The 12,040-nt window shown below is 40.0% G+C and overlaps 1 protein-coding gene across 3 annotated transcripts in view; it reads right to left on the bottom strand.

Annotated features, from left to right (window-relative positions):
• Nucleotides 1–12,040, bottom strand: part of LOC124599481 (probable E3 ubiquitin-protein ligase MGRN1) — a 168,909-nt gene that overhangs the window by 138,067 nt on the left and 18,802 nt on the right. For all 3 annotated transcript variants that reach the window (XM_047136081.1, XM_047136083.1, XM_047136082.1), the window contains exons 7-8: nt 2,048–2,155; nt 1,418–1,578 (exon numbers count right to left, since the gene is read on the bottom strand). In XM_047136081.1, coding sequence (XP_046992037.1) covers nt 1,418–1,578; nt 2,048–2,155 — 269 coding nt within the window. The remainder of the gene's footprint in view (nt 1–1,417; nt 1,579–2,047; nt 2,156–12,040) is intronic.

Below are 12,040 nucleotides of genomic sequence, written 5' to 3' on the forward strand. Positions count from 1 at the left end.
CACATACATTCAGCTGCTGGTGGAGGCCCATCATCTCATGGTCGTCACCAACCTCAAACTAATAACGTTTGCCCTTATGAAAGACACTGCCTGGCACTCCAGGCATCAGTTCCGGCAGCTGTCATTTACATCAGAATTTACAACTGACATGTCGCATCACTGGAACTGACAATGTCACTGCTGACTGCCTCAGTTGCACCTGTGCCAATGCTTCATCAACGGACTATGAGGCACTTCCCACAACCAAGAACGTGCCCAAATCCACAAGGGCACCATCTGCAGACTCTGCATTCAGCACTCACTGGCTTCTGGCTCAGACAGCAATATCTCGTGCATAGTATCCAGCAGATCACCATGCCCCTTCCTATCCGCTGCCTTCCACAACGCCGCATTCAACCGATTACATAGCCTGTTGCATACCAGCATGCGAGCAACCGCCACTCTAGTAATGCAGTGCTTCGTGTGGCCAAGTGTCCAGATGTACTTCCCAGCACTTGCCTGCCTGTGAGTGCGCCAAGATTGATCACCATGTACACGACACCATCACGGCTTTCCCAGGTGTTGGGCATTGCTTCACCCACGTTCATCTGGACATTGTTAGCTCCCTAACTTCATCTGATGGCTGCCGCTACCTTCTTAGCACAGTGGACACGATCACCCACTGGCAGAGCAATGCAAATACCCAATGTTATTGCCACCACAGTACCGGTCACATTTGTCTCCACATGAATTGCCCGTTTCGGCTTCCCATTCCACATCACTATGGACCGCAGACACCAATTACATCAGCCCTTTTTTGTGCACTGACCGATCTGTGCAGGACTGACCTGCACCTGACATCAAGCCACAATCCAGCCACCAATGGATGGTGAAACAGCTACATCACACCCTAAAAGCTGTCCTCGCCTGCCACAGCAGGAGGACCACTGCCCTGCCACTGGTACTTCTCAGCCTCCGCGTCACTTACAAGGCCGATCTTGAGATATCAGCTGCCAATCTTGTTTACAGCCAGTTGCTTGCTGCCCACAGATGATGTGATCCCCAAGTTCACTGCTGGCTTGCAGTACTGCATGGCCCGCCTGCGACCCACCCTTCCCCAGTGCCACGGTGAACACGGAAGTCTCATTCACAGTGAGCTTGAGCCACACACATTATGCTGCACTTTGATGCTCACCAACCTCTCTCTCTCCCACCACAGTACTCAAGTCTCAACCAATTCCTGAAATGGGACTAGAAGACGTTCACCTTACATCTGCACAGCACACCAACCATTCACAGAAGAATAATTGTATGTCACAGTCTGAACATCTCAATCCATAAAGAAGACAATGGTAGCTGTTCTCTTCATTGAACACAGAGAACTTGAAGCAATAGGGTTCAATTTAAAAAATAAAGTTTGACATGTTACACTTCATACCTGTTAAGAACCTCTGCTGCTTGAACAGCTACTTCCTGGTCAGGAGTTTCTGCCAGATCCATAACAGGTGCTATTGGGAGAGCTCGTAAAATAGGAGGTCCATTTAAGGCTTCTATTAAAGAAACAGCCTCATATCCAGCTGGTATGTTCTCACAACTCCCCTGTAACATCAAAACTGATAAGTAGTTGCAATAATTCAACAAGTCAATTGTATTTACTTGTTATTTTGTGAAATGTAGCATGAATTAAAACATACAGACACTTCAAATTTCAGTTTTAGAATAAGGTAGTGACATCACTGGGATCTTTTACAACATGTAGCTGTCCTTCACAAATGTAGGAAACTTGCAATGAACACATCATGTCTTGTGAAGCCCTGAAAATTTCTAAAGTGGCATATCTAACAAGAAAATTCTTTGGGGCAGTAGTATGTTTTTTAATATGAAAACTTACATTAATATGCCTTGTAAACAAACTGAACTAATAAACTGGTTAGCTTATTAATTTTCCTCCTTGCTAAAACTACCATACACACAGTTCTGTAATCAGTTTCCAATATCAATCACCACTACTCATCAACTGTCTACAGTGGATATTGCACAACAGTGAAAGTTAGGATCAATTACCAACCTCTGGTGGAAGAATAGCTGCTGGCTGTGGCACAGTACAAGATTTCTGCAGAGCTCTAATTTGCAACAGTGCACGAAAAGGTGCTCGACATATTGGACAATTGTTTGCCTGAAACATATCACGTGCGTTTTTAAAGAAACACAGATAAAATTAGGTATACTGACATCTACTTTATGAGACACATTGAAAGCACTACTTCTCACAGTATTTGATTTTTCCATTGCCCGTCTTATCCTTTATTACATATGTACATAAATAAGATGGTGTACTCACAAATCATGCTCATTGTTGCACATTTCACAAAGACGCCTGGCACAAAACAAATTAATACTGTGACTTATGTTCCTGGAACAACAAGAGCTTTCTCTGGAAATCTTAGAGAAAGGAACATGCCTGAAGATGCTGTGAAATTTATTCTCTCTTCAGCAAAAACAAAATGACATCAGGTAATTAAATATGACAGGACAAGAAGGCATCAATTAGCCTGAGCTATACAATATGACATTGCAATTTCTTGCCTTGATGTTATTAATATATTGCATCTCATGTGCCACTATCACCAACTTTCCCTCTCATTCATTATTTTGTTGCATGAATCATTTTTAAAGAAAAGGATCATCTGAAAAAAAATTGGAAGAAAGCTTCTACTTATTAAATACAAGTATGACAAAAAATAACAAAAATGCCGGGTTTTAGAAACAAAGATTTCTTTTTCTGGCAACAGGGAACAACATTTGAGAGCAGATGTAACAATTTAGAGACTAAGTAGGGAAGTCTTAGGCCCTCTGGTCAATCAGATTTCAGGTAGTTCATGAGGAGAAGAAAAATGATGTTTCAAAAACTGAGGAACATAAAGTGGAACAGAGGAGAAGCAACAAATCAGAGAAATTACGATTGAAAGCATAGGTAAGATAAAGAAGAGCAAAAAAGGAGGAGAAAAATGTAGTTTGGAAGAAGCCAGAGGAAATAAGAGACAAACAAAAAAACCACAAATGTTCTGGCATAGCCACAAGCTCCAGAGTGAAGACGAATGGAAGGCCAGAGAAGGCAGTGAGAAAACGTTGGCCAATGGTGTGCGGAATTGGGCCACACAGCGCCAGGAGCGACATCTGAAAGGCGTGAATAAAAGCACCGTTTCTGCCAGCCTCGGCCGCTCAGATCAGTCGAGCCTGCAATGGACATTAGTGGTACGCTATCAGATTGTCGTGATCCTTATTAGGACTTTGTGTATAGCAAGAACTTTAGTTTTTTCATATCACCTCTCGTTAGTGACATTTGCTGTAATCAATTGGTTTTCTAGAAATAAAACTACTAACGTTATTTGTTTGAATTGTTGTATAACATATTGAGAACACTGCATCCCTTAGGCACCCTATTAGCAAGGAACGGGCAAGACCCCACAACATATTATAAATGAGAAATGAAAATAGAAACATAAATTTCACATATATTTCATAAATATGGAGTACCAGACAGAAAATACCAAATATTGCCAGAAGAGAAGGAAGGAGGGGGACGGAGGAGGGGAGGTAACTGACACACATACAAATTTACCGTAAAACTTCGTTTATACATTAAGAACACTAAATACAATTTCTGCTGTCTGAAATCTGTGTCTCTACCACTGCTGCTGCTGCTGCTACACACCTTGCAAATCACTACTGTGACACTTATTGCTGTTATCGTTGTCTTCGGTCCAGAGACTGGTTTGATGCAGCTCTCCATGCCACTCTATCCTGTGCAAGCCTCTTATCTCCGAATAATTACTGCAACCTACATTCTTCTGAATCTGCTTAGTGTATTCATCTCTTGGTCTCCCTCTGCGATTTTTACTCTCCACGCTGCCCTCCAATACTAACTTGGTGATACTTCGATTCCTCAGAATATGTCCTATCAGCCAATCCCTTCTTCAAGTCAAGTTGTGCCACAAATTCCTCTTCTCCCCAATCCTATTCTGTACCTCCTCATTAGTTAAGTGATCTACCCATCCAATCTTCAGCACTCTTCTGTAGCACCACATTTCAAAAGCTTCTATTCTCTTCTTGTCCAAACTATTTATCGTCCATGTTTCACTTCCATACATGGCTACACTCCATACAAATACTTCCAGAAAAGACTTCCTGACACTTAGATCTATACTTGATGTTAACAAGTTTCTATTCTTCAGAAACACTTTCCTTGCCATAGCCAGCCTACATTTTATATCCTTCTGCTCCGACCATCATCAGTTATTTTGCTCCCCAAATAACAAAACTCATTTAATACTTTAAGTGTCTCATTTCCTAATCTAATACCAACATCACCTGGTTTAATTCGACTACTTTGCATTATCCTTGTTTTGCTACTGTTGATGTTCATCTTATATCCTGTGTCCAAGACACTGTCCATTCCATTTAGCTGCTCTCCCAGGTCCTTTGCTGTCTCTGACAAAATTACAATGTCATCTGCAAACCTCAAAGTTTTTATTTCTTCTCCACGGATTTTAATTCCTACTTCAAATTTTTCTTTTGTTTCCTTTACTGCCTGCTCAATATACAGACTGAATAATATCGGAGACAGGCTACAACCCTGTCTCACTCCTTTCCCAATCACTACTTTCCTTTCATGCCCCTCAACTCTTATAACTGCCATCTGGTTTCTGTACAAATTGTAAATAGCCTTTTGCTCCCAGTATTTTACCCCTGCCAGCTTTAGAATTTGAAAGAGAGTATTACAGTCAACAATACCAAAAGCTTTATCTAAGTCTACAAATGCTAGAAACGCAGGTTTGCCCTTCCTTAATATATCTCCTATGAGAAGTCATACGGTCAATATTGCCTCGCATGTTCCCACATTTCTACAGAATCCAAACTGATCTTCCCCAAGGTCAGTTTTTACCAGTTTTTCCATTCATCTGTAAAGAGTTAGTGTTAGTATTTTGCAACTGTGACCTATTAAACTGATAGTTCAATAATTTTCACACTTGTTAGCACCTGCTTTCTTTGGGGTTGGGCTATCAATAGTTCTAAAGGAATGTTGTCAACTCCTGAGGACTTGTTTCAACTTAGGTCTTTCAGTGCTCTGTCAAATTCTTCACACAGTACCATATCTCCCATTTCATCTTCATCTACATCCTCTTCCATTTCCATAATACTACCCTCAAACACATCGCCCTTGTCAAGACCCTCTACCTACTCCTTCCACCTTTCTGCTTTCCCTTCTTTGCTTAGGACTGGTTTTCCATCTGAGCTCTTGATGTTCATACAGGTGGTTCTCTTTTCTCCAAAGGTGTGTCTAATTTTCCTGAAGGCAGTATCAATCTTACCCCTAGTGATACATGTTTCTACAGCCTTACATTTGTCCTCTAGCCATCCCTGCTTAACCATTTTGCACTTCCTGCCGATCTCGTTTTTGAGACATTTGTATTCCTTTTCGCCTGCTTCATTTAATGCGTTTTTATATTTTCACCTTCCATCAATTAAATTCAATCTCTCTACTGTTACCCATGGATTTCTACTAGCCCTCATCTTTTTACATACTTGATCCTCTGCTACCTTCACTATTTCATCTTTCAAAGCTACCCATTTTCCTTCTACTGTATCTATTTCTCCTGTTCTTGTCAATCATTCCCTAATGCTCCCTCTGAAACTCTCTACAGTCTCTGGTTCTTTCAGTTTATCCAGGTCCCATATCCTTAAATTCCTACCTTTTTGCAGTTTCTTCAGTTTTAGTCTACAGTTCATAACCAATACATTGTAGTCAGAGTCCACATCTGCCTCTGGAAATGTCTTACAATTTAAAACCTGGTTCCTAAATCTGTCTTACCATTATATAATCAATCTGAAACTTTCCAGTGTCTCCAGGCCTCTTCCATGTATACAACCTTCTTTCATGATTCTTAAACTGAGTGCTAGCTATGATCAGTTATGCTCTGTGCAAAATTCTATCAGGCAGCTTCCTCTTTCATTCATTACCCTCAGTCCTTATTCACTTACTACTTTTCCTTCTCTTTCTTTTCCTACAATCTATTTCCAATCCCCCATGACTATTAAATTTTCATCTCCCTTAACTATTTGAAAAATTGATTTTATCGCATCATACATTTCTTCAATCTCTTCATCGTGTATGGAGCTAGTTGGCATGTAAACTTGTACTTTCTGTCTATCTTAGTTACAATAATGCATTCACTAAGCTGTTCATAGTAGCTTATCCACATTTCTATCTTATTCATTATTAAACCTACTGCTGCATTACCCTTATTTGATTTTGTATTTATAACCCTTTATTCAACTGACCAGAAGTCTTGTTCCTCCTGCCACTGAGCTTCACTAATTCCCACTATATCTAACTGTAACATATTGATTTCCCTTTTTAAATTTTCTAACCTATCTGCTCGATTAAGGGATCTGACATTCCACACTCCGATCCGTAGAACGTCAGTTTTGTTTCTGCTGATAATGATGTCCCCCTGAGTATTCCCCGCCCTGAGATCCAAATGGGGGATTATTTTACCTCCAGAATATTTTACCCAAGAGGATGCCATCATCATTTAACCATACAGTAAAGCTGCACATCTCAGGAAAAATTATGGCTGTAATTTCCCCTTGCTTTCTGTTGTTCGCAGTACCAGCACAGCAAGGCCATTTTGGTTGATGTTACAAGGCCAAATCAGTCAGTCGTCCAGACTGTTGCCCCTGGAACAACTGAAAAGGCTGCTGCTCCTCTGGTCTCTCAACAGATACCCCTACATTTTGGTTCCATCGACAGTACTGCTATCTGTATCACTGAGGCACACAAGCCTTCCCAACAACGGCAAGGTCCATAGGAGGGTGTGTCTCTACTGCTGCTGCCGATGCACACCTTGTAAATCACTCCTGTGCCACTTACCTCCATTTTAACATTCCTTAAGCTAATGACTGTTTGCAGCAGAGAAGTTCTTACAAAGAACAGAAAATAATGCCTCCATAATCAATTTAATCAGCTCCTCATCACCAAAAACAATTCTGAAGGCCAGCAACAAATGCAATCTGGATCTTTGTGATGGGAACTATGACACCTCTCCCTTATGGCTTCTGATTGGCCACTTTTAAAGACAGCTTTCCTGCAGAGCAGGGATTACCTGCCCCTCATCTGGTGACATTTCCATCATCTGGACTCAGAGTGAAAATATGATACTGAATTTCATTCAGTACATTCACATGAACTCCTAAATCTGGAGTTCTGTGAACCATTATCTCAGTACCCCCTCCAGCTGGCTGACACGTAAAAATTTTACTATTGATTCTGGTTGTGCACTTCGCTGCCATTTTTCAGTTCCAACAATAAGTATTCACTACATGCCAACATCTTACTGAATTTGAGTAGTGATTGGTTGTCACATTGCTACATGCCTTCAAAATGTTGGTAAAAATGGACAATTCACTTCTGTGTGGAGTACGGAAAATAAGAACTATTGAAATGATTAGTAAGTTATTCATTTCCTTTACTTAACTGAGGAAAAGTAAATTTTATCTTTATTAAACAATGGAAAATCCAGGATGGAATAACGACTATATTATGCAAAGGATCATTGCTACTCACCATATAGTAGAGATGCAGATAGGCACAACAAAAAGTCTATCAAGCAAAGCTTTTGACCAAACAGGGTTTCATCAGAACAGACAGCATACATACAAACACACATACACACACAAATACAAAACACACACACACACACACACACACACACACACACACAACTACAGCCTCTGTGTGTGTTTTCTGATGAAGGCCTGTATAGTCAAAAGCTTTGAAGCTTTGTTTGGTAGTCTTTTTGTTGTGCCTTCTAACTTTATTCGGAGGAAAGAGATACAGAAATGTTGATATATTCATTGAATTAGCAAAACCTAACTGACTGGCAACAACCCTGTAATCTGTACAGATGGCAAAACATTAGTGACAAAATACTAATTTTGTGCACAGGAATAGGGATCTCTCTTTCCTCATTCAGAAGTTTTATGGCTACTCCCAGTTCCCTAAATGTTGGAGCACAGGTGAAATCGCTTCACACTTTTTTCCATAATGCATATTATGTAACTGGATGTATCCAAGAAGTCTCACACACATTAATTCACATGAATAAGATTTTTTTTTAATACACCTTCTAGAACAATCACCCCCTCCACCCAAGTTCACCAACATCCATCACGAAACTAGTCGCTTTCTTTTGAAACCATTACTAAACTATGGATAACTTCACTATATAGTGTTGACCACATACAAACAGTGGATTTCCAGATACTATTCGTGTAAAACAACTGATGCTTGAAAAATGATGTTCCTTTGGGCTAATACATTTGGTTAAGGTCTGATGTGTAACAACGACAGCAAAGCAGTTTCAGATATTCAATTTTCATCTTCTGCAAATTGTGCCATTTCTAAAAATGGTGATTGAAGAGTTGAATTTATTTTCATATATTACATTCACATAACTCTTATCTGATGTAATCAAATCTTGAAGTTCCACTTCATTTGACAAGAATTTTTTGGGCAAATCATTCAGTTTGGACTGTTATATCAAAACATAGCATACTTCCAATTAATCCCCTTTTTAATGTTCAATCAGAACCTGGACACATATTTGGCAGCAACCATTTTCAAACCGAATCATCTGATAAAAATTCAGTAAATTGAGCTGCAAGGCAATTCAATTTATTTCACTTCACATTGAACTTCCTGTCATATGTTTTCAATCAGAAGTTCAGAAACATTCTCAACATTTTTGTCTGTCCGGAATGACGACGGACGTGCAAAATGAGGTTTACCATCAGTCAATATGTCAACAATTTTTAAAACAAGAAAAGTACTTGTACACATCAGCTTTCCCGAAGTGTAATCCTTATAAACAGTTTTCAATGTCTTAAAAATTTCTGTATCATTTTCCCATGTGGGACAAAAGAACTGCAGTCAAAAATTCACTACGGGCAGACAAAAATCTCGGGTTATACCATAGGCAGACTGAATTCTCAACGAGTTGTCTGTCACATCATTAGTGGTAGAAATGCATACTACAAAAGCTCCATCCATGGTAGCACTATTCCAAGAATACAGATGACATTGCTGTACAGTTTTTTTTTTTTTTTTTCAATTTGAGGTATACAGATAATTTCAAGCAATTAGTAACTGTGGAAAATATGCGGCAGTGGTAAATCCATTTATCTCCAAATAGTACGAGGGCTGAACACGCTTACTGAACATATTTTACACAAATAATAGATTCTTTATCAGGCAATTCAATGTTTACTTCAAACAACAAGGAAAATCATGACAAGTACTTCAGGGGTCTTCAGCGTAAAGCAGATATGGCAAAGTGTGACTCATGAGCCATTCCTCTCCAGAGAAACTTCCCCCTCCACCTCTACTGGCATGATGTCGTCACTGCCCGGCCACAACTTTCTGTTAGTTTTGTTATCAGCAATCAATTGGGGCAGTATCTCTTCAACTGCTTCCTCAAACCGTGGGCTCTAATACCTTCGCTTGCTGTCCAACTCTGAAGAGGCATCACTGTTTCTCTCAATGTTTTATTCACATTTACTCTCCTTATTGTTGTGCTGTTGCCCAGGTTGATACTATGGTTACTACTGTGCCTATCGATCTGGTTTCAATTCTGGTTATAACTGTGGTTATTTTTCTATTGTGGTTCTTAAGTAAGTCGAAAAGGAAGAATACTGATTGCCATGTTTCCAATGAGGAGTGGGAAATTAAGTACTTGTTTGTACACACTTCCCAGAAAAAAACCATGTTTAAAACACAAAAAATGCTTCTGTCAAAACAAATGTAGTAACCTTGCTGGACATCTCTCTCCAGTCCATGAAGTAATACACGGATCACTCTCAAAACAAATTTTGCATTTTAATGGATAACATAAAAATAGAGATACAAGAGCTGAATGAACCAAGGGAGTTTTAACTGCATTTTATGTGGTATGCTTCAAATTAGCAAGCTCAAGAAATGTTTCAGCAATGGCTTAATCGTGCATGAGCAGCAGAAATGGCAAAAGCATTTGGTTATGATGTCAACTATAAAACAGCTGCCTTTTCATGTAACACAGTAAAAAATTCTTGATATAGGACACAGCATAAAAAAGCAGCTAAATAATTTAATTGAAAACTGTTGGCACTATTCTTCGTGCACAAGCAAGAGTAATGATCAAGCAGATCCTACATAACTACTAATTGTTATTCACTAAATAATGGACGACTTTCCTGTACATGAAGAGTTACTCACTTTCATTATGTTGCCAAGTACAACAGGTTTGGAAAGTTTTTGATCCATCTTGGATTTAGTTCAGCTGACTGATATAAATGAGAACTTTTTATGAAGACACAGTTGTAAAACTTGCAATGAAGTCAACATTACCATCTGATGATGGGTTCAGGCCCAAAACTACACTATGTGATCAAACGTATCCGGACACCTGGCTGAAAATTGCTTACAAGTTTGTGGCGCCCTCCACTGGTAATGCTGGAATTCAATATGGTATTGGCCCACCCTTAGTCCTGATGACAGCTTCCACTCTCACAAGCATACGTTCAAAAAGGTGCTGGAAGGTTTCTTGCGGAATGGCAGCCCGTTCTTCATGGAGTGCTGTACTGAGGAGAGGTATCAATGCCAATCGGTGAGGCCTGGCACGAAGTCAGCATTCCAAAACATCCCAAAGGTGTTCTTAGGATCCAGGTTAGGACTCTGTGCAGGCCAGTGCATTACAGGGATGTTACTGTCATATAGCCACTCTGCCACAGGCTGTGCATTATAAACAGGTACTCAGTCGTGTTGAAAGATACCACCGTCATCCCCAAAAAGCTCTTCAACAATGGGAAGCAAAAAGGTGCTTCAAATATCAATGTAGGCCTGTGCTGTGATAGTGACACGCAAAACAACATGGGGTGCAAGCCCCCTCCATAAAAAACATGTCCACACCATAACACCACCACCTCCGAATTTTACTGTTGGCACTACACACGCTAGCAGATGACGTTCACCGGGCATTCATCATACCCACACCCTGCCATCGGATTGACACATTGTTTACCGTGATTTGTCACTCCACACAACGTTTTTCCACTGTTCAATCATCCAATGTTTATGCTCCTTACACCAAGTGAGACGTCGTTTGGCCTTTACCGGCGTGATGTGTGGCTTATGAGTAGCAGCTCGACCATGAAATCCAAGTTTTCTCACTTCCCGCCTAATTGTCATAGTATTTGCAGTGAATCCTGGTGCAATTTTGGAATTCCTGTGTGATGGTCTAGATAGATGTCTGCCTATTACACATTATGACACTCTTCAATTGCCGGTGGTCTCTGTCAGTCAACAGACGAGGTCGGCCTATACACTTTTGTGCTGTATGTGTCCCTTCACATTTCCACTTCACTATCACATCAGAAACAGTGAACGTAGGGATGTCTAGGAGTGTGGAAATCTCGCGTACAGACATATGACAAGTGACACCCAATCACCTGACCATGTTTGAAGTCTGTGAGTTCCACAGAGTGCCCCATGCTGCTCTCTCATGATTACTAATGACTACTGAGGTCACTGATATGGAGTACCTGGCAGTAAGTGGCAGCACAATGCACCTAATACGAAAAACGTATGTTTTTGGGAGTGTCTAGATATTTTTGATCATATAGTGTACTGACAGTACAATAAAATCATTTAAAAAACACTTGTGGCTAGTTGTAGTATTTCATACAGTGAATTGGAAATTTTAACACTGTTACAAAGTTTGTTAACAAAATTGGTAGTTTTAAAAAATGCTCTGCAATTTGTGCCAATTCTGCACCAGCTGTGGTCATAGTTAAGACGATTCACTGGTAAATTAAGAAACAACTGAATAAATTGTTTAACTTTTCAATACATTGTTCATCTGGGCACACTATGTGCAAAAAGTGTCTGAACACTTGCCGCAGTGAACGAAGTGACAAAAAGTACCAATACAATATGCGAAGAAAATCAATCACTACCTCAACAAAA

The sequence above is a fragment of the Schistocerca americana genome, chromosome 1 (genome assembly GCF_021461395.2).
Source record: "Schistocerca americana isolate TAMUIC-IGC-003095 chromosome 1, iqSchAmer2.1, whole genome shotgun sequence".
Taxonomy (NCBI): domain Eukaryota; kingdom Metazoa; phylum Arthropoda; class Insecta; order Orthoptera; family Acrididae; genus Schistocerca; species Schistocerca americana.